Below are 21,385 nucleotides of genomic sequence, written 5' to 3'. Positions count from 1 at the left end.
TGTGATTGTGCTCAATAAGTGATATTTTCTCCCAATACAAAGGGATGATCCCATATACCCCAAATTCAAGTCAAGAAATCTTCGAAAAATGTTAATTGTTATCATCATCATCATCATGACAAACTCGCTCGCCGCCGCGGTGTGCAGTATAGCTTTCCGACGGAAACCTTCACCTGTACTCCATTCATGATCAACGTTGAAATGCATAATATAGAGATAGAATATCGACCATCATTCAATTTACAAAAGAAACGAGCACCAAAACCAAAAAACAAAGCATGGGGAATCAGGTTATATATGTAAGAACATATTCGGGGTTATATCTTCTAATCTTATCGGTCCGTTGCTTGCCAACTCCCAACTAATACTCATCCGGAGCTACAAATCTCAATCTCGTATTATTTGCAGTTCTAACTAGTACTCCCATATTCTCGTACTATAAATCACGTCAACAATCAGCATGGCATTCTCATTCAATAGACATCCAGAACAACTTTATGATACTTACCTCTAAGAGGGTATCCATGAATTGAGTTTCAGTGAAACCTTTAGCTAAAACTCTATTTCTAACATCAGTCATCGTTAACTCTTCTAATTCATCTTGATCTTGATATTCTTCACTTTGATCTCTTCTTTCTCTGGCAGAGATAGTTGCCATATCTTTAACGATTCTGAAGATCTTAGATGTGTCAGTTTGATCTTCACCTTGATTTCTCGACGCCGCATGTTCATATAAACTAGATTTTGAAACTTCCATTAATCTCAAAGCTTCATCCACATCGCCTTGGCCAACTATATTATCTTGTCTTAATCTAGCTAAAGCTTGTGACAGTCGTAATACAGCTAACAGGGTCCTTGCTGATACGTATGAATATGCTTTATCTTCCGCTTCATCTTCCTTTTGTTGTTTCCTCATTTGAACATATGACGAAACGATATATTCCGACATTTGAGGTGGGACAATCGGTCTAATCCTTCTGCACGCAGCGATATAATGTCTCATCAACGTAGGTTCAACAGGCTCGAAATCTAATTCTGGATGTGTGTTGTGCATGTGAACAAAAGTGACGTGTTGAGCTAATCTTTCGTCATCTTCTCTTGAAGGTGTATCGAGGATGAGGAAAATAACATCGAAACGCGACAGTAACGCTGCGGGTAAGTTGATATTCTCGACTGGTGAGACTTTGGGGTTGTATCGGCCGTAAAGAGGGTTCGCAGCTGCCAGGATTGATGTTCGAGCGTTCAAAGTGGTGGTAATTCCTGCTTTTGATATGGAAATGGTTTGTTGTTCCATGACTTCGTGGATTGCCGTTCGATCTGACTCGTCCATTTTGTCAAACTCATCAATACAGCAGATACCGTTGTCGGCAAGCACAAGTGCACCTCCCTCTGTAAACGTACAAATAATCAGTACACAGATTTCCTGTCGAGGTAAAGTAGGACTCAAAACTCACCCAATACCATTTCATCGGTTACAGGGTCTCTCATTACGGCAGCTGTCAAACCAACACCTGAAGAACCTCTACCAGTGGTATAAACACCTCTAGGAGCTACTTTTGTGATATATTTCAATAACTGAGATTTGGCTACACCTGGATCACCCATTAAACAAACGTTTATATCACCTCTAATCTTCATTCCATCTCCGACAGTTTTTGTTACACCTCCAACAAGTAACAATAGTAAAGCTTTTTTAACATCTTCATGACCGTAAATTTCAGGTGCTATTGAGTTCGCTAATCTGTTATAGAGATTTGGATCTTGTTTCATTTCTTCAATTTCAATTGACAGCTCAGGTGTTAATTCCATTGCGTGATATTGTTTCTTCAATTGATGAACATGCATCGCTTCCAAGAATGTATCTTGCAACAATCCAGCTCTGATCGCTCTGAATCCAGTATAGGGTGTTGGCAAGAATATACCTCCTACGTGAATCACATCTCCCGGATTGACTGATCTTGCTAATGATCCATACAAGTGTATAGTCATGGATCGTGGTATATGACCAACGGGAACTTGATCAGCCATTTCTTGAATTTTCACTTCTTGGAAAGGTCGGAATCTACTTGCACGAGTTTGCATGTGTAATTGACCCTTGGTCTGATTTTGTGTACATTCGGCAGATGGACAGACGGTTAAGGGAGTGAAAGCTTTTTGAGCGACTTCTTGGAAAATTTCGTTACCGCATGAATCACATGTATATGCGTTGACGAGAAGGAGTGGTTTCACTTCGGATACTCGAGTAACGATACCTCGTACGGTGATGAGGTGACCGAGATGAGCACCTCGGACGGCTCTTACAGCGAGGACTTCAGTGTTTCGCAGAGGTCGGAAATATAGGTTACTAGATGCAGGGACAGGGTGGTTAGCGGGTTGTTAATTCCAGCTTGATTGACAGTGAAGCACCAAAGCCCCCAAATAGCAGAAGCAGATCTGTGAAGATCTCTTTGCCAAAGGGAATGTGGATTCGCGTAAAGAGGTGATACTCACTATCTTCTCATTAATTCAGGAGGGAACATCCCACCATCTTCATTTCTTTCCCCATTTTGAACTTGTTCATTCATTTCCCTTCTTTGTTGCATGATCAAATCAAGTACGTCAGAGGTGAAATCAAGTTCGTGATCCGGTTCAGGCATGATCTTATCAATGACATCGCAGAACAGTTGGATGTATCTTCTTGTGTTACGGGTTATATTGTGAAGGAGGGTTTGATCGTTGCTGAACTGTTGTATGCGTTCTAATATGAGTAGGATATTCCAATGTGACCTCGTATATACTCCGCCCCCGTCCCACCCCCTTCCCTTGGAAAAAAACACTCACATCTTTCAGATCTTTCAGATCCACGACGACTTCCTCCTTCTGTCTATTCGCTACTTTTTTCAACATCTTTACGTATTTCGCTTTAGATCTTTCTTCTCTGACATTTAAACTTGACATGTTATCTGCTAATTCATCTTCATCTTCTTCTTCATCTTGTTGATCTTCATCTTCGGCTAATTCATCATCATCCGAAGGTAATGTTCTTCTGCTTCGGACTGGAGGTACATAAGATGTCAAAAACTCGCGTATTTTTTCTGTTGATTTACACATAAAATGACTGAATGTCAGCTAGATATCATACAAAGTTGCCATTGGAAGGCACAGTTCACATTAAATGAGATGAACTGGTGTACTGACCTGTCTCTTCCTCATAATTGATCTATGGAAACATCAAGTCAGTATACATCATATCTACATACGCGTGAGATCGACTCACATTGATACTGGCGACGGGTAGGACACCAACTGCTGGAGCGGCCATTTTGATTGTTTAGCTTTTGGCAACGTTGCGGCCTTAGGTTACACGGCAGAGGATAGGAAGGGTCAGGTATACAATGTGTCTTTTTGACGATACAAGCTTGGTGGAGGGGTTTGTCTATCAATACGAATGCAAAGTGGACACTGTATATTGCGATAAAGTAATGTTGAATGGAAGAGAGCATCACACAAAGTGGCTGGTTTTAATTCATTGTCCCAATTTAACGCGTCTCTTTCATTATGTGCGGGGTGGATTTAATTAGAATATCCAATGTTGACTATGGTTACGCGTTTGTGGCACTCGCGCTGTCATTGCGTTCGTTCCGTCGCGTATCGGGATAATGATACATCATTAAATTGACCAAAAATGAAAAGAAAAAACCGAACCGACTACCATATAGAAAATTGTTCATTCCAAATCCAAAATCTAATCTTACATAAAACGACGGCACGACCCTCCTGGATATCTGCGAATCAATGCATCCATGTGTTTCATTAAGATGATAGATCGAGAAGTGAAAGTCCAGAATGCCAGACAACCCAAAAAAAGGAAAAAAAAGAAAGGAAATTGATATGACAAAGATGGGAATCCCGTAGCTCAGCTATCGGTTTGAATACTTTAGGTAGTCGGCTAGCCTTCATTTCCGAAGTGAGAGAATCTAGAAAGAGGAGAAATTTGGACCGATCTAGGGGTGATGCGATCTTCTCCTTGATCTTCGAGACAGGTGAGCTGATATGGCATCTCCTGCTCGGGGAAACAACCCTTTGTTCTTCCTCCTATCAGCCGAATCCGGTCAGCTTTCAGTCTGCAGAACGCAGCAGACGAGACACATTGACTCACTTGCAGGATTTGACAACACTTGGTTGATCTGCGTAATCAGTGGTAGGAGTGGTAGTACTGTTCTGGGGCTCAGCGGCGATGACTGGAGTCTCCTCTTCTGGAGTTTCGGAGTCAACATCTTGAGGTTCTGCGCTGAGCTTCTGGTTACCGGGCAAGGTGATCATGTTTCCGACAGGAGGGGCTTTCGTACCGGGTGCAAGGGCATTGATGATCGATTGCCATGTACCAGCTCGAAGTTGATCTTTGTTCGAACCTTCCGTACCCCATCGACCGAGTCTTCCGGCTCCATTGTCTCCGACCGAAGGAATGAATGTTGTGATATCGGCGTCATCCTTCAATTCAGCAAGAGCAACAGGTATCTTGTTCCGGAACTGATTATGCCGATGATGAGTGTTAGCGGTCATGACGATACTGATCTCAGAACGAGATCTCTGCTCAACTCACCTTAAGGTTCTCGAAGTAGGCATTAGGATAAACGTAACCTGGATTCGCAGGTGTTGGGGAACAACCGGGTTTTGTATCAACACCGGATTTCCAGAGTGGATTACATCCTGGTAGTTTGGCGATAGGTCTGTACAATCCAACTTCCTCATCTGGGATTCCACCATCTAATCTACATTCCCATGAGGCGGGCTCAGATTTGGTCTTTTTCAGTGGCGCACAGGCATCAAGATTGTCTCCTACTCCTTTACCGAATCCGCATTGATTGATAGCTGCTTGAAGAGTTGAAGGTACCCAGCCATTTACAAAATCTGCATGGAAGTTGTTACCGGAACAATCTCCATTTGCGAGGACAAATGTACATTCGTCATTTCTCCAGGGGTGATCAGCATCGAGGTAGTAATTGAACTGTATTCCCAATAATCAGTGACAGGCTCTTGAGTGGAAGAAAATCATGTACTTACCTCAGCGAAGATGGTAGGGTACTTGATTGGGTGAGAAGCGGGGCAAACGATACCGTTAGGGTCATCAACAAGATTAGGTCCATCGTAACTTTGAGGCCAAGCCATGTGAGAGCTACAGCATGGTATGGTGAGCATCATGATTCAATTCAGAATGATGGCACTTACAAATGATCAGCAGAAGTGAGAGCACCATTTGCTAGACCACATGAAGGGAAGTATATACCCATCGAGATGGCAGAACAACCGCCTGGGTGGGATGTGCCATTTGGTAACCATTGTGTTTGCAGACCATGGTCGCAAGCGATCTTGAGACCCAAACTCTGAGTAGCGGCCAAATCACGTTTCATGGCTAAACCAGAAATCATGTTGAGACCCGGCGGGAAAGGTTTGACGTCTTTGTTCTTATTGAAGTAATATATCCGGACTCCACCAAGGATAGCAGTGAGTGTGTTATTAGGGTGACGATAGTAGAGTTGACTAAAAGTATCAGGTGTTAATTATACTCGTCGATCATTGAGCGATGATCAGACTTGATATTCTGGTGGGTAACTCCAGGAAAGAAGGAGAAAGGAGACTTACGGAGCCCAATAGTTCGACTTGTCGTCGCCAATGATGGTAGAGCTACAAGCGGCTTCAACTTGATCTTGAGGACTATTCAGATGCCCTGATGGATAAAATGGATATGTGTTCAGCCTCGCTGATCTATCTTTAAATCGACGAGGATAGGATTCAACTCACAATTGAAATTTGATGCTCCGACCACACGATGGACGTGACCACTGACAGCATTTGGGTTGACTATGGGATCCATCCTTGCAATTGCGATCGTCTGCGCTTGCGTTATGATCCAATGATCAGCCGCACCAAGAGCGAGACTACTCATCGTGATGACGGTGGCGAAGAGGGTATTGGTCAAAGTTGGAACAAACATTTTGAAGAGAATTTTTTTGATATTTAGGTCGACTAGCGAATATAAAGGTGAGTGTACAACAAGTACTGGCGAAACGACTGTCTTGATCCTCGTCCGTGTTAGAGAGTTTTGCTTCACTCTAAGATGCTTGGTTGCGTGTGGGATGTATCTTCAGTCACTATGGGTAGAAAGACTGAATGGAAATGAGGGTTTCGTTATCGGTCGGAGTTGATTTTGTTTGATAAAGGAATGTATGTTATGAGCCGAAATAAGGCGTCGAAGTGATTATTTGACTAAATGTAAGATATATATCCAAGCTCTTCCAATCTAATCGATAGATATGGAAAGAGTGGTTTGTATATGTTGGGATTTTGTCAAAGGTCTGTATATGAGGGAATTGGAGTCGATCAGTTATTGTATCCTCTTCTACGGGAGGAAAAGAAGAGAAAGAGAGATGGATATGTTGTTTAGAAATGTGAGTGAGTGTGGTTTTATATAACAATGAGAAAATCAGTGACTTGTTCTTTTGTTTGATGAAAAAGGGGGAAAGGAAAGCGAGGGGGAGATGAGTCGACAGGTCCAAGCGTCGTTGTTATTTATACCTTGGCATCATACACACACACACACACACATACACACATATGACGCAGTTCTGCTACTCAAAGGAAGGCAAGTACAGCAAGTAACAACCGGTGAACCTGTCGTCTCTACTCTCTTGTCGCTTGTCTTACTTTCATCCCGATATCATCCGCTGTTTATCTGGCGTCGAGAGTTGGAGAATGTATTGAACTCTCTTCCATCAAGAATGCGATGTTTTGCATGATAAAGTTATCATTCTATCATCTCACTATGATTCATTATTTCATGTCGTTTAGGGATTGATTGATGCATGTTGTGTGTTTCGTAGCATTATGGGTGGTCAATGCGGGGTGTAGAAAGTTGAAAGTTTTGTTTCATGTTTCATCTTTTCTATTTACCCCTTGAACTGTTCCCGTTCTCCGTGGAATTCATTGTTTATATCGTTTGATTCTAAAACGTTCCTTTTATCATATTGTCTGTAGGTGTATCCAAGGCTTGTGCCGACTTTTACATACGCTGCCGATACAACGGAGTAATGGCTCATACTCTAAACTCTGTTCTACCTCATCTATTGATTCCAGATGGTCGTGAGAGGTAACAGGAAACAAATTTGAATTCAACTCCATCACATTATTAGTCATTTGAGTCAAGTGCTTGCTTTCAAAAGTCACCCGTATACAGAGACATGTTCCAACAAATGGTAAACCCTCAACAAGCCAAGACTGAGTGAAACTTGGCGAACGGTGTTCCTTGATCTTGGTGATAAACGACTTTTACTCAGTCAGTAATCAGCGTTTAACGTTTAGTGTTCTTTTCTATTGTATCAGCCGGAATAATCACATTTGATTGATATATGTATCGAAAGCTTGTTTTGTATTTTCACTGTTTTGGGGTTACCGATTATTCAATGTTCGGGTGAATTAGAGGTCCAAATCTTATATCATCAGTGAAAGTGTCAGAGGACTGAAATCGGCAAATATACAACTTTATGAGTATCTACGTATTTAACTGATTTGAAAAGAATGATTAGTAAGTGATGACTAATAAGGACCTGATTGTTTCATCGTGTCTTTCTGTGATTGTGATTTCTTTCATCTTTTACAGGGAATTACAATAGGTCAAAGCGTATTTCTTGGCGGAGGCGTCACAGTAGTACTGTATAAATATTGGGCAAGTGGCGGTGGCGATATGACTGTACCATGTGTCATGTATCATGCCAATTGGATTTCAAGCATGTATAGTAGTATTCATTGCACGAGATGTGTTCCTGTTGACTAAGCGACTTTACGCTGTGAGCCAGGAGCAAAAGGGTTGCAACTGTTTTTTCCTTGAGAGGATAGAGTAGTTGAAAACTGGAGATGTGTTTCATCATTGGCTTGACCATTCATTAGTCAGCCGAGTGGAGTCAAGTGAATGACGTTTGCTCTTTTATGTCTGTGATTCGATCTATGAGGAGGGTATAGATCAATGTGAAATAGCTCGGTGTTGAAAGATCTGAAGTGAAGTGCGGCTTCTCACGACAAGTAGAATGGGGTCTCTGGAAGAATCCAGTCACTCTTCCGCATCGACCTCTTACGCCTTGAATCGGAATCGCGAAATTTTCCTATGTAGTAGTTAGTACATTGCCTCTTTTCACTGTAATGTAGAGGACCATTCGATTTTGGGCTTTCGCCATTCGACGACCCCGTAACTCAAACGCTGATACTGTATCGTCATGCGAATGAAAATGCTATTTATACTTTCTAGTTATATATACTTGCCCTAATTGGTTGCAATCAATCTACCAAAAGTTTTTTTCTCATTTTCACTTTAATCCATATTCCCAGATCCATTGAGCGGTTTTCTCAACCATCTCTTTGGAAACTGCGTGACCCGTAAATTCGTCAATCCAAATTTCCCCTTTCCCTTTCAATTCTTTCCCACTATCACCCCCTCTGGCATTTCCATGTGTGTTTGCGTTTTCCTGGTTGTTGAGTATATTCATGACATTTTCGATATCTTTTAAACCTTTATCTAATGGAACGAGTTTATCATGACCACCATGAATGGTCAATATTTTCTTACCCTTATAATTCGAATGATCAATATCACCTTCAAGTAAGGGAAGTAAGGAAGGTGGATAAGTTGGTGGATCAAATGGTATTTTCATTGATTCAGCTCTTGGTTTCATATATTTAGGAAATGATTCAAAGGGTAATCCGATTATTGGTATTCCGATTTTAATTCGCGGTTCTGTAATTTGGGTGGGTGGGTGGGTAGGATGAGCAGATGAATAAGTTTGGGGAAATCAATGATTTTCCTGTACGATATAGATTGTGAACTCACCCTCGCGAAGTAGTCTCCATGCTACATGACCTGAGAACCACAAAGACTCGATCAACGAGAAATTCCATATCGTATTCAGCGTGTGAGGTATCCTACTCACCACCTAGGGATATACCTGTGATGATCCATTCTTCGATCTTCTTCTCACCATGAGGGAATAAATAAGCGGCTAAAAAATCGATTATCATTTGAATATCCTGTGCGCCGCCGTCTAGACCCGTATCAAAATTAGCTTTTAGTTAGTCAAACTGAAACTCTCCGTTATGGATGTATTGCTTGATCCTTGAGTAATAAACCGACTCACAGACTTTAGCTGCCATATCGATCCTACACTCGAAAAGAAACATCGTCAAATCGTTAGTATCAGCGCCGTTAATCGTCATTTCAAGAGGAGAAGTTGAGCTCACAAATGTCTTGGATTCTCATCAAAACTTAGATTCGCAACTTTATCACTGATCCTCTTGCCATGATTCCGTTGATCCTGCCATGTACAATATCATCAATTTTACAGAAACGAAACGAATCAATTCGAGCTAAAAAAAATATACTTCACTTACTAGAGTGACAATCAATAAATCCCTCTTACTATTTCGGTTCTTTGTTTCATCATTCACTATACCTAATATACCTTGAGAAAAAGTGATCATATTCTTTTGACTATTAGTTCTACCATGAGCTGCTACCTACCACGTAATCCTATATCAGTTTCTCGTATCGAATCACGACATTTATAAACGAGATGATACTTACTAGTACAGCTAATGGTTTATCACTGTTTTGGACCTCTTCTAATCCATAGACTTTACATTCCAAGCCCACAATCGATACTTCTTTTACACTGACAGTGGGATATCCAAATGTCAATGAAGATTCATCTGTCTTATGTCGAACTTCTGGCGTAGATTTAGACGTTGACATCTTGGCAATATCAAGGTTGATCGGTGTCTCCTTTCTGCCTTGTGAAGTACTGTGAGATATGTATGCAGTTATACTTAGCTTCTGATCACTAAATCATCTGTCTTCTTTCACTGCTCACAGAACCATCATCTTGGAGATCATCTTACTTCAGTTCATCATCAGCAGCGGATCAGACCGAGGTATGGTCATTTCCGACGGAATTAACCTATAACATCCATAGCAAACGCGAGATCAACAACAAAAATAATATTATCACTCTCTTTCTCTCCTATTCCTGTAGAAGACGATTATAGCATACATCTACGTCTCCATCCACCTCTTACTCATCAGCAAATTCCTTCAACAGTAGCTATCATCCTCCGACCAACTTGGATCCTACGTTCAACAAGTCAAATTCGAACTATCATTCAATTCAATGCCCGAAGGGAACGAACGATCTTCCACTCTTTCTGCTGGAGGTGTCACTTCCTTGAGAGGACAGAACCTCAATGCAGTGATCAAGAATGTCGATAGTGAGTCTCACGTTACTGATAAAACTATCGGAAAGGATGAAGGCGACGGGCTGCGGCACACGATAGACAAGAATCGAGGCGTTAGGACAAGGTCGAACTGAGAGGAGAATGACAGACGGACCAAGGATGGGTCAAAGCGCAACGGGAGTCTGACCAGAAGCGTTTCTGTCGATACGATGTAGTGAGAAGTGAGATGAGTGGAGAGTCTCTTAACGGGATTGAATCTACGCTCGACGGAATCGAAGGAAACAAGCTGACTCTTCATTCGTTGCTCTCACTGTATCCTCCCCCTGTAATTATCACTACTCTCACCTTCCTTCATTCTGGAATTATCATTCGTCTCATACGATGACTGGTGTTCGATTTCTTCTCTAATCCTACCGCGTCATACGAAAACTCAACCACCTCTCTAAAACGGGTTTCTCTGCATATTTCTCATACTACCTCACGACACCTTCTGATTCGCCCCAAAATAGTGTCAGAGGACATGCAACAAAAAGCAGTAGACACAGTCGTACTTTCATTAGAGAAATACGATTTGGAGAAAGATATGGCGATGTTCATCAAAAAAGAATTTGATAGATTATATGGCGTTACTTGGCATTGTGTCGTAGGTAAAAAGTAAGTATGGTATTTTTCTTGAAGGGAAGGAGGACGGAAGGGAGAGGAGAGGGAGAAATGGGAGAAAGAGAGACCAAGGAGACGTGCGTAAGCTGGAGCAGAAAATGGAGTCAAGCAATTGGATCCCATCGAGAAAGAAGACAAAGAGACGGAGAAGAGTATGATGACACGGCGTCAACAAAATCGCTGATATCTTCTGTATTAATCGCTGATATCTTCCGTATTCACTTACAGTTTTGGGAGTTTCGTAACTCATGGTAAGTCCCATTTCCCGCTTTCTTCAGCTCTACAGTCCGCACTTTTGAGCAAGGACAAAGAATCAATTGCAATTTTTCGCATCGACTTTTCTATTCTCATAATCTGATTGCCACTCAAACACTTGGTCCGCTCGTACTGACGTGTTCGCTTCTGGTCATCATAGAAACCAAAAACTTCATTTATTTCTACCTCGGTCCAATCGCAATCCTCCTCTGGAAAACCTCATAGATCCAATTCCATTCAATCAACACTTTTTCTTCTTACTTTCGTCATAGCATTTCAACCATTTACCCACTCAACTTCCATCTCTTCCGCCATGTGTTGCTAGATGATGCAGTCATATTCGCAAAAACAATTCTCATTTCACGTCTTATGTCTCAATGTCGTAATGTCAAATTCATTCCGGTCAATCATGTAATCCCAACAAGATCGTTCAACGCAGAACAAGCAAGGAACCAGGAGCAAGTTTTAAACTTGTGGATCCATTCCATACAGTCTAATGATTCGAAGGGAAACATGTATAAAAACAACTCATGTCCATCTCTGCTATTCAGTGTTTCGTCACATACGGTGCATATATGCGGACATGTTACGAGTCAGAGTCTGTTGCACTCGTAAATAACCAAAAAAAATAACATAATTCACATTTTCTTATGATATTCGATTTAACAAGTGACACACAGATAGGAAACATGACATTCGAGTTTATTTGAATAAAGGGAAAAATCGAAATTATTCAAGCACATATAAATATGGATATACCCTCTCCACCCTCTCGTTGAAGTTCTCGCAACGTTGACTGATCTCTCTTCTCTCTTCAAATCACTTCCACCCCTTGTACTCCTGTACTCTCCTTCCTGCCCCGTGCTCTGCACTCCGCTTCCACTAAGGCTATGTCCGTGATAGGTTCTGATAATGAGTAGAAGTAGCTTCGTACTCTTTGACAAACAGTCTCTTCTGCTCTTTGATCATCCACCTGTCAAGAAGTACTCTTCATCAGCTAAACTGTCTAAAAAGTACGAGAAGATCTCAGGGGATTTCTGGATGGAAGTATTACGACTCACTTCATGATATCATTGATATATTCACGTAATATGTTAAGTGATTCAGTATCGATATTGGTGTAAGCGATAAACGGGCCAAAATTGACTGTTCACAAGTACAACAGATGTAGTTAGCGCACAGATTCGGCTCGAGATGACTTGAGAAGGTCTCACTCACCAAACAATCTGAGAAGATGTTCTGCACCGTAGATCTCGCTCATTGGCTTATCTGTATTCTGTCTCTTCTGTTCTACGTACTGAGCTCTTTCAAATCGATAAAGTAAATTGTTTCCCAGTGCTTTGTCGAAATAGAGTGTGATACCTGAAATGATTTCCGAGAGAAGAGCCGTAGCTCGACTGAACAGCCGGGCAGCAAACATCAGCTATGTTATAAGACATGTATGAGGTATTGATATGGAGGAGTTGCTGGTATGTCCTGATGGACCGTGGGACAACAAATCACACTCACGCAGATCTCTCTTGTGTTTTCTTAGCAGCATTCACAAATTGCCTATACTCTTCCAGTAATTCTCTTACGTTTGGTTTACGAGGTAATGTCACGAGCTACACGAATAACGAACTTTGTGTCAGCTGACGCTGGCAATAATTTAATCCATCATGTGCCAGCTCACTTGATTATTTTTCGTTACATTCTCCCAATCGTCGACAAGTTGTAATTTGAGTACTTCAGGAATAATAATCTTTACTTCTGGTCTATTGAGGAACGAAGCTTCCTGTATATCCCACGTATTGTGTCAGCTCTATGCTCAGGAATTCGACAATCGGCAGTCGGCGATTATATGGTCGAAAACAAAAGCATTTTTTGTGAAAATATCATGACTTACAGTCTCTACAACTGATTCTCTACCTCTTTTCTTGGTTTCATTCTTTTTCCCACTTTTCTCTTTACCTTTAATAGTAGCTGGCGCTGGTGAAGTTGTAGATGAACCAGCGATTGAAGGAGGTCTATTCTTCTTGGCATGGGCATCTAATAATGCTCTTCGTTTTGCGAATCCAGCTTCATTCAACTTCAATAATCTTTGTTCAGGTACCCATTCGTCCCATCTGTAGCGAAATATCAACATTTGGAAAAAAAAATTAAAAAATAGCAAAATAAGGTTCGTCGGCACATCCCATTATTTTCGCAGGTTTCATTTGCTGGAGCATAGTCATTTGCTGGAAGAGCAGGAAACTGTTTGTGGACTCACGTAGTCTTCCATCCTTTATAATGGATGAAATAATGTGGACCCACAGTCCCTAATAACGTATTGTTTTCATCCCAATTTTCAGCTAAGATGATCTATCATAAATTAAAGTCTATATATCAGTATAACTCCTGCAATATCACCCATCCATCCACGATACTTTGTAAAAAGTATCTCAAGGTGCTCGAGTCGGTTCGAGAATGACTCACACGAGCCTCATAGAGTAATGGACCATGATAAGCGAGTACATACTCGTCATTCGTAAATTGGTTCATTTGATTCGATATAACTTCAGATTCGTTCTACAGTACGCGTCAAAGGTCGGTTTATGCGTGATCAAAAGTTGCGCACTGTACAGGAGAATATGATGAGCATATTTCAGAGGCTGAAGCAAGTGGATGTGGAGTTGTGCGATCGATATTACGATATATCAGAGGAGGGGAGATGACGCGTACCTTTTGTTGAGAATACGCACGGATCACGAATGTAAAAGTGATCTGAAAGTTATACCAAAAGATTGAGCTTCAATGTAGTTTCCTGATGATGTATCCAGTGGTATCGTGTCTCCTATTTGAATGAAGATATAATCGATTAAATGAATTTGAGATGTATGATTTTTCTCTCGAGATTGACGCGCTTTGAAAAGGGGAAGGGATAATGTTTGGTTTATTGGGTTTCTTTTTTGGGTTCGAAATCGCTTCTCACCGCTTTTATGTCGAATACCCCCCTAGTCGCGAAGATCGTGTGAAATCGTAGTTAGCTATTTGGACAAGCTCATCAGCACTTTGGTCAGTGGAAGTGTCAGTAAACCACAACGTACGAGTATGACGGGTGTGATGAGATTGAACTGGGTAGAGTGTAGTGATTGTTTACAGGTAAGGTCAAGTAGATAATGTGTACGGTGACGAGAGGATGAAAACGATAGGGGATGAGGGAGGAAATGGGGGGAATAACATAACCAAGATTGGAAAGTGGCACTTTTGACCCTGTATCTTCAAAGTATACTTGTTCATGTCACCCATTTAAGCGTTCAACCTATTCTTCATCAATTTGCCGCTCAAAAAACAATACATACCTCCTCACTTTAGATTCATCCCTTCTCTTCTCTTCTTCTCTCTTCTTCATCTGTCCAGTTCTGTAGTAAAAGAGCACTGACCCCGATAACATCCTCTTTGGAAGCCTCTTTAAGATTCTTCTCTGCGCATTCTCATCAAATTCGCGGATCAAAGAGAATAATCAGGTGGAAAAAAAAGGAGTGATATCAAGGTCTTTGTTTGGTATCATTTAAAAAGGATTGACGGCTTAGTAAGTTGGTATCTATTGTTATCCCTTTTACCGGGTGGCGTGATCCAGCTTTATCTGTCCCTTTCTTTCTTCCTCCTGTGAGAGTCTTCTTAGCAGATTCATTGTGAGGAAGCAGATGGTTCTGAAGGGGATTATGGAATATGGGTGTTATGCAGATTGTTTGAAAACGAACGCCTTTGTCATACTCGTGTGTGGGAACGAAAGGCTGACAAATGGATGTATTATCCTTTTGTCTTCTCTTTCCAAATCGCTTATCCACAAATTCTTCGTGTCACGGTTGCACAGGACGCTGTATCCGGATCTTTCATTTGGCCTGGAGGTCGAGATTGGACCGATAAAGGCGATAAATCAGTGCAGCAAGGTTATATCTCTTCGCTCACGAGTTGAGATACACTTCTCCTCGAACCTGTCTCCCATCCGTTCTTGCACTTCGACTAGGCTACAAAGAATCGCATAAGAGATCGTCATAATGGCTGTTGCAGGACCTAGACAACCAGGCGTAGGTATCGCTTTTCTCAATTTTGGATGACTCGGTTTCTGCCCGCTCGCTTCTCGCTTGTCCCCTCTATTCACTTTCATACCATTCCTCCTTTCTGTATCACATAACCGACATGAGGACTGCGAGATTTCCTCGCACGAGCTACACTGAACGAAGGGAGCACATACTGATACCGTTGTTGTGCGCAGCCGAAGTTCGGTCAATCAGTTGCTCCCAATCTGAATGTCCGACATCTATGTCCTAATTGTCGAACCGATCCTCCCAATATCATCGAAGAATACTCCAAAGGTGATCTGGTGAGCATGTTTATATTTTGTGTAAGACAACTGGTGCCTGATGTCATTTGAATAGGTATGCGGTGATTGCGGAACCATTCTCGGTGACAGAATCGTCGATACCAGGAGTGAATGTGAGTAGATCACCGACGTATTTACTGATCGGAGGCTAATTCTTCTGATTGAATAGGGCGTGTAAGTATGAATTCGATTACTGACTGAGAACGTATGTTCACACTTTTATAGACTTTTGCGGGTGACGAAAATGGCGACGATCCTTCACGTGTTGGAGATGCGGGTAATCCATTACTAGGATCAAATCACCTCGATACTGTCATCTCCCATAAAGACGGTCGATCAGGTATGGCACGAGATCTGAATCGAGCCGTCCAACGAGCGAATAACCTCTCAAATGGTATCAACGGTAAAACGAATACAGCAATACTTTCAGCTGTTTTTTCACGTATCGGAGAAAAATGCGATGCGATGCAACTACCTAGAGGAGTGAGAGAAAGAGCTCAACATGTGTACAAAATTGCCGATGAACAAAAAGCGATCAAAGGTAAAAACGAAGCTGCAATTATAGCAGCATGCATAATTTACGCATGTAGAGATGCAGGAGCTCATCGAACTTTTCAAGAAGTTTGTAAAGCGCTCAAAATCTCCAAAAAAGAATTAGGACAAGTTTTCTTAGTAATCAAGAATGCTGTTCAGAATTCAGGAACTAAAACAGGTGGACATTCAGATGGATCTAATAACGCACAAGAGTCTGCCGAGGCTTTATTAGGTCGTTTTACGAATTATCTGGATTTGGGAAACGCGGTTTTTAATGCCTCAAAACACATAGCTGCTGAAGCTACTGCAAAGTCAACTATAGATGGTAGATCACCTGTATCTATAGCAGCAGGTGTATTGTATTTCACTTGTGTCCTTTTAAGTAAGAATACTACTGCGAAAGATATTGCTGCGATGGGAGGTGTTTCAGAATCTACCACGAAGCTGTAAGTAATCTAGTCACTTCCAATCCAAAATAATCTCACACTCGACTGAAACAATAGCTGATACGGTTTGACGATATTTAGGATCTGTAAAATGGTAGCTACGAAACTTGATGAGGTGATCCGACCTGAATGGGTAAGTCCTTTTCAGTGACATAGTGGAACATGTTGGCTTATACATTGTGTCACCATCAGAAAACCGAGTATGCCCAAGGATACGCTTCTTTAGCTCAATTGGGTAGAATAAACGAATCTGCCAAAGGCTCAAGATCAGGCACTCCAAGTAGATTAAGCCAAGCTCCTACTGGTTCCAGTGCTGCAGGAAGCGGTGGAGATAGTAAGCCATCTGCAAGTACGAAAGAGAAAGTCACTAGCAATGGCGAAGCGAAAGCGAAAGCGAATGGTGATGGTGATGTTGATATGTCAAAGGGAAAAGAGGAAGTTGAAAATGGTGATAAATAGATCACGCTGCTTTAGAAAGATAGTGTTCAGTCAATTAATGGCCAGCGGATTGTGAGATGGGAAATAGAGGTCTAGATGAAACCACATGTAATGATGGGGAAGAGAAAAAAAATTCAGCAACCCCAAAAAGAACAAAAAAGAGAGGAGACTGATTGTCATTTGTCACTTGTCGAAGATTTGATCAAATTTATTCATTCAAAAAAAAAAGTTTTTGTGCGGGTCTGGATTGGGATTTAGATTTGGGAGAAAAAACATTGTCGTTTAAGATTGTTGTACTTTTTAGAAATGAATGTTAAGAATATTGTAATTGGTCACTTGTCAAAGTGGAAAAGAATGTCGGCTTGTTGATTTGGGATCCGAATGAAGACTAGTCATTTGGTATGAAATTTTGGGGATTCTCACCTCGTTGGACCTCTTCTTCTCCTTATCTTCGATTCAATTCTGTACCAACAGGGCTTTCTGTGGCCGGGAAACAAAGAGCAAAAGAGAGATTTGGCATGCTATTTCTCTAATAGACTCTATAGGTCATTACTATATTAAATTACACAAGAACAAAAAGATTGGACTCATTCTTAAAAATGATTATGATCAAAATGATCAATTCAATTCCTTTTACCTAGGTATCGTATCTTCTTGATGATCATGTATCTCCTATAAAATTGTACATTTTGTTTCAACCTGTTCTTGACTATGGTTGATCGACTCATTCAAAGGTCTTCTTCGTCCTTTTTTCGTGGGGGACTTTTTCACTTTAAACACAATCATGACGATACAATCGCGAGATAATGTGAGGTATAGGATACAAACAATGCATGCTGAATACGAAGTTTATGGGATCTTTTGTAAGATCCTATTCCTCTTCTGATAATTGAACTATAAATATAAAATGGTTCCCTCCTTTTTTCTTCTTATTTATACAGTATAAAAATATGATATATATGTATATACGTGTATGATTATTTTCTAAATCCAATCCAATCCGTCTTTCGATGTATGTTTATATTGATAGAACATAATAGTACAACAATTATTGTTTTTGTCTGATGGTGATGATCATTCAATCCTCCTTGAAACTATCTCCAAATTCTGATTCCTGTTCCCGATCCTGATCCCGACCCTGTCCTACATGACTGCCGAGGAATATGGATTTGTGGTGCTTATAAGAGATGGGCGAGTATTCCACCAACGAAAGTAGAAAAGAGCACAACAATTCCTACATTGCTGTTCAAGTTGATAGTAGGTAACGAACCACTTGACGATGAACCACTTCCTGAACCAGTACCACCAGAGCCACTTGTTCCACCACCTGTAGTTGATGAACTTGTAGTTCCGTTACTGACTGATTGGACACCATTTGCTAATTGAGCGAAACCAATCGCGGATGGATTGTATCGGAATGTCGTATAAACATTTTTCAAGAATGACGCTCCAACAATCCATTGAATAGGTGATGTCGTTGATCTATGTTAATTAACCAGCAATAGGAATTTAGCATATATTCTGCGATGATATCGATATACGATCTGAGGTACAGATGAAATGAAAATGACTCACAAATCCATTTCAAAGAAAGCACCTGTACACATTGAAGTATCTCTCGTGAAACTACCTAAGTTCATATCGGCTTGAGAGATTGAATAACTTAAACCACCAAATTGAAGTGTAACGTTGACTGTTGTATCACATGGGTACTGATAATAGCCATCATATCCTGACGAAGCTGATAATGCTTCTGAACCTGATATTTGTGAATATATAGATTGAGCAACTGTTGTGGGAACTCCAATTAATGTTGTTCCTGTATCGATTGCAGCTTGTGGTGAACCTGACGATGACTATATATCCAGAACCAAGTGTTAGTCAATGTTGCACATCATCCAGCTGCATTCATTAGAGAACTGATAGACTCACAATAGAGATTTGACTTCCTTGGACGGTAGTACCCTGAACTGGTATCCTCCAATAATCAAGATCATCCGAATCGATCGAAACGTAATTTATTGACCCGGTGTATTTACTTGTATTTGTTCCACTATTTTCCCAAATAATGTAATGATCAGCTTAGCTCCTGATATGATGTTGTCAGATATTGAGCTCAGTTCTACTCACCCTAGGACCAATTCGCCACCTTCAGTTTCGACTGAAGTGGCGTAATTGTCACCTCTATATCTTGCCAAGTAGAAACCCATTTCTGCATCTGTCCATGATCCAGAAGCAGCTAAAGCTTGCCAAAATGGAGTGGCTTTTGACGATGCGATTGATTTCCAAGCTAATCCCATTAATCCTGATAAAGGTGATGAGATCAATCTCGCCGTTGTTGAAGTGACGACAGCTAAAAGCGAGCAATGAAACGAGAGATATTAATAGCTGATCCGGGGGATTGTGTGAACGACATAGTGGATAGAGAGGACTCACCGAAAGTTTGACCGGTCACGGTGAATCCAGCTAAAGATACAGTATCTGTAGCTAAATAACCATCCGCATCTCCTGATCCATAAGAAATGTTGAATGCTGCATTACTCGTTGAATATGAAGTGGAACTTGATGATTGGAACGTTGATACACCTGTACACGATGACGATTCACATGTCGATCCTGCTACCCAACTGTGAAGCAGAGTCAGCTTGATGATACCTTTCGAAAGAAACGTGGATGATGGTTAGGAAACTCACAGATCGGATGATCCTGTATCCATAATCAATAGGAAATCTTGCGCGGGCGACCCTATCGATACTTGACCAGAATAAGAAGCGTCGATTCCGACATCTGTCAACCTAAATTGGTATGATCATTAGCTTCTGAACGAGTTCGGGATCACTCAATGTAACTCACTGTACACTTCCGGAAGCTCTTCTTCCTAAAGATCTTCTTGATAACTCATAATCTGCTTCTAATACATCTCTTTTCAATAAATCCTGACCTCTTTCACCTAAATGATCTTGATATTTCTTCCTTAGACCTCTAGCTTGACCTTTAAGCCAAGACTGTCTGGTTTCCAAATCATCCGAATATTGTCGAGAATGATGCGCTGTTAAAGGTATCACTGTCGATTGCGCTGATACTGATACCGAAGATGACAGGATCGGTATCGAGGCAAGCAAGAGTGTGAGAGGGATAGGGAATATCATTGTAAAAGGATGATGATCGGTGTGATGGAATGTGAAGAGAAGTGACAGGTAGCAAGTTGTAAATGTGTATAATATGCTACAATTGTTTGATTCGGGATGGTACACGAAATGCCAAGAGAAAGAGGGAATATACAAGAGTCGTTGATTTGGTCGTTGGTATTGATTATTCAAACCTCCTTTTCCTTTGATCGGATCTTCAATTGCTTATTAGATCTGAAGTTGAGATTTGATTCGGGAGAAGGTGGCAAAACTTGTATGTGATTACACAAAAACGATGATAATGATGATGGTGATGATGAAAAGGCTACAAATGTGTCAAGTTGACCTTTATATGCGGTTGAAATGCAAAGGTGAGATTATACAAAAGTATGAAATACGATATTGCGCATGCGTAGTGCTTGGCAAATTGACTTGGAACTTCGTCGTTCTTTATGACTATTTTCGTTTGTGTTAGTTGGGTTATGATTTATATCTATTAACGAATGTGATGATGATGACTCACTGCTGCTGCTGATGATGTACGTACAAGGTCACAGTAATAGCTTGATGCTATGCTGTACGTATTATGTGCTCTTTAATTATGTTATTTCTCAGCTACAACAGAACGCCGTTTTATGGGATTTCAGGGTTATCCTTTTGTATTTTTGACAGTGAAAGAAGGGATGTGAGAAGAGGAGAGGAACTGCGGTGCTTTTGCTCAATTTTGCGCAGATGGGTTGGGGTATCCCGAGGGGGAGACTTATTAACAATTGTCTTTTATCTGTTTTCCCTTCCCTTCCCTTTCCCTTTCTATCAAATTATTCTTTTCTTTCGAGCGTAAAGGATAAAGGTTGAGCTGCGGTGAAGCTTTTCTTTTCCTTGTTTAACTAAATGACGAGGTTGGATTTCGTTACCGTAATTTAATTTTACACTGCAAATTGTTGAGCAAAATGGCGTCACTTTATATCTGACCGAGTATTTGGGTGGTAGGTCGATTGGTGAGGTGAACAAACTATGTATGGGGGATCTGAATTATAGAACGAGAACGTACTGAGGAAAGTGGATTCCAACTTGTACTGATAATTCGAAATTGAGAAGAAGAAGCAGAGCAGAGCGGAGCGATATGTCCATCGATGCCAAGTGAATGTCCTGAAGTCCCGCGCAGCTCAAGCTTAAGGATATGGTAGGGGACGAAGATGGAAAGGGTAAAGAGGCAAGGAGAGAAAGGAGAGAAACACTCGATCTCAACCTAAGACACAATTCCCTTGGCGCTGAGATGAAATCTGTTTTAATTGCACAAACGACCAATATGTGCGAGTCAGGTT

At 41.0% G+C, this 21,385-nt stretch overlaps 7 protein-coding genes across 7 annotated transcripts; 2 read left to right on the top strand and 5 right to left on the bottom strand.

Annotated features, from left to right (window-relative positions):
• Window positions 1-361: 361 nt before the first annotated feature.
• On the bottom strand, window positions 362-3,301 carry IL334_006265 (DNA replication licensing factor MCM7; the record flags this gene model as incomplete). Its single annotated transcript, XM_062937969.1, has 7 exons — window positions 362-436; window positions 509-1,389; window positions 1,455-2,344; window positions 2,491-2,723; window positions 2,821-3,074; window positions 3,178-3,199; window positions 3,257-3,301. 7 exons carry the CDS (start codon window positions 3,299-3,301, stop codon window positions 362-364), a joined length of 2,400 nt encoding a protein of 799 aa, XP_062794020.1.
• A 682-nt stretch (window positions 3,302-3,983) lies between these two features.
• IL334_006264 (uncharacterized protein) lies at window positions 3,984-5,974 on the bottom strand (the record flags this gene model as incomplete). Its single annotated transcript, XM_062937968.1, has 7 exons — window positions 3,984-4,074; window positions 4,139-4,509; window positions 4,583-4,987; window positions 5,044-5,155; window positions 5,209-5,520; window positions 5,623-5,707; window positions 5,782-5,974. The coding sequence occupies 7 exons, from the start codon at window positions 5,972-5,974 to the stop codon at window positions 3,984-3,986; spliced, it is 1,569 nt and encodes a 522-aa protein (XP_062794019.1).
• Window positions 5,975-8,336: 2,362 nt separating this feature from the next.
• IL334_006263 (uncharacterized protein) lies at window positions 8,337-9,775 on the bottom strand (the record flags this gene model as incomplete). Its single annotated transcript, XM_062937967.1, has 7 exons — window positions 8,337-8,764; window positions 8,858-8,887; window positions 8,958-9,068; window positions 9,162-9,184; window positions 9,265-9,338; window positions 9,415-9,540; window positions 9,608-9,775. 7 exons carry the CDS (start codon window positions 9,773-9,775, stop codon window positions 8,337-8,339), a joined length of 960 nt encoding a protein of 319 aa, XP_062794018.1.
• Window positions 9,776-10,190: 415 nt separating this feature from the next.
• Window positions 10,191-11,394, top strand: IL334_006262 (uncharacterized protein; the record flags this gene model as incomplete). Its single annotated transcript, XM_062937966.1, has 4 exons — window positions 10,191-10,287; window positions 10,764-10,908; window positions 11,143-11,165; window positions 11,330-11,394. 4 exons carry the CDS (start codon window positions 10,191-10,193, stop codon window positions 11,392-11,394), a joined length of 330 nt encoding a protein of 109 aa, XP_062794017.1.
• Window positions 11,395-12,057: 663 nt separating this feature from the next.
• On the bottom strand, window positions 12,058-13,689 carry IL334_006261 (uncharacterized protein; the record flags this gene model as incomplete). Its single annotated transcript, XM_062937965.1, has 8 exons — window positions 12,058-12,142; window positions 12,231-12,315; window positions 12,388-12,566; window positions 12,679-12,773; window positions 12,842-12,943; window positions 13,055-13,274; window positions 13,418-13,509; window positions 13,624-13,689. The coding sequence occupies 8 exons, from the start codon at window positions 13,687-13,689 to the stop codon at window positions 12,058-12,060; spliced, it is 924 nt and encodes a 307-aa protein (XP_062794016.1).
• Window positions 13,690-15,188: 1,499 nt separating this feature from the next.
• Window positions 15,189-16,953, top strand: IL334_006260 (uncharacterized protein; the record flags this gene model as incomplete). The annotated part of the gene is made up of 5 exons (XM_062937964.1): window positions 15,189-15,218; window positions 15,407-15,514; window positions 15,740-16,494; window positions 16,576-16,627; window positions 16,687-16,953. 5 exons carry the CDS (start codon window positions 15,189-15,191, stop codon window positions 16,951-16,953), a joined length of 1,212 nt encoding a protein of 403 aa, XP_062794015.1.
• Window positions 16,954-18,110: 1,157 nt separating this feature from the next.
• IL334_006259 (uncharacterized protein) lies at window positions 18,111-20,081 on the bottom strand (the record flags this gene model as incomplete). Its single annotated transcript, XM_062937963.1, has 7 exons — window positions 18,111-18,414; window positions 18,508-18,788; window positions 18,865-18,985; window positions 19,063-19,285; window positions 19,369-19,559; window positions 19,626-19,727; window positions 19,786-20,081. The coding sequence occupies 7 exons, from the start codon at window positions 20,079-20,081 to the stop codon at window positions 18,111-18,113; spliced, it is 1,518 nt and encodes a 505-aa protein (XP_062794014.1).
• Between the last annotated feature and the right edge of the window lie 1,304 nt (window positions 20,082-21,385).

This window comes from Kwoniella shivajii, chromosome 8, assembly GCF_035658355.1.
Source record: "Kwoniella shivajii chromosome 8, complete sequence".
NCBI classification, from domain to species: domain Eukaryota; kingdom Fungi; phylum Basidiomycota; class Tremellomycetes; order Tremellales; family Cryptococcaceae; genus Kwoniella; species Kwoniella shivajii.
The sequence above is the reverse complement of the archived record's forward strand: the minus strand, read 5'-3'. Positions and strand labels throughout refer to the sequence as shown.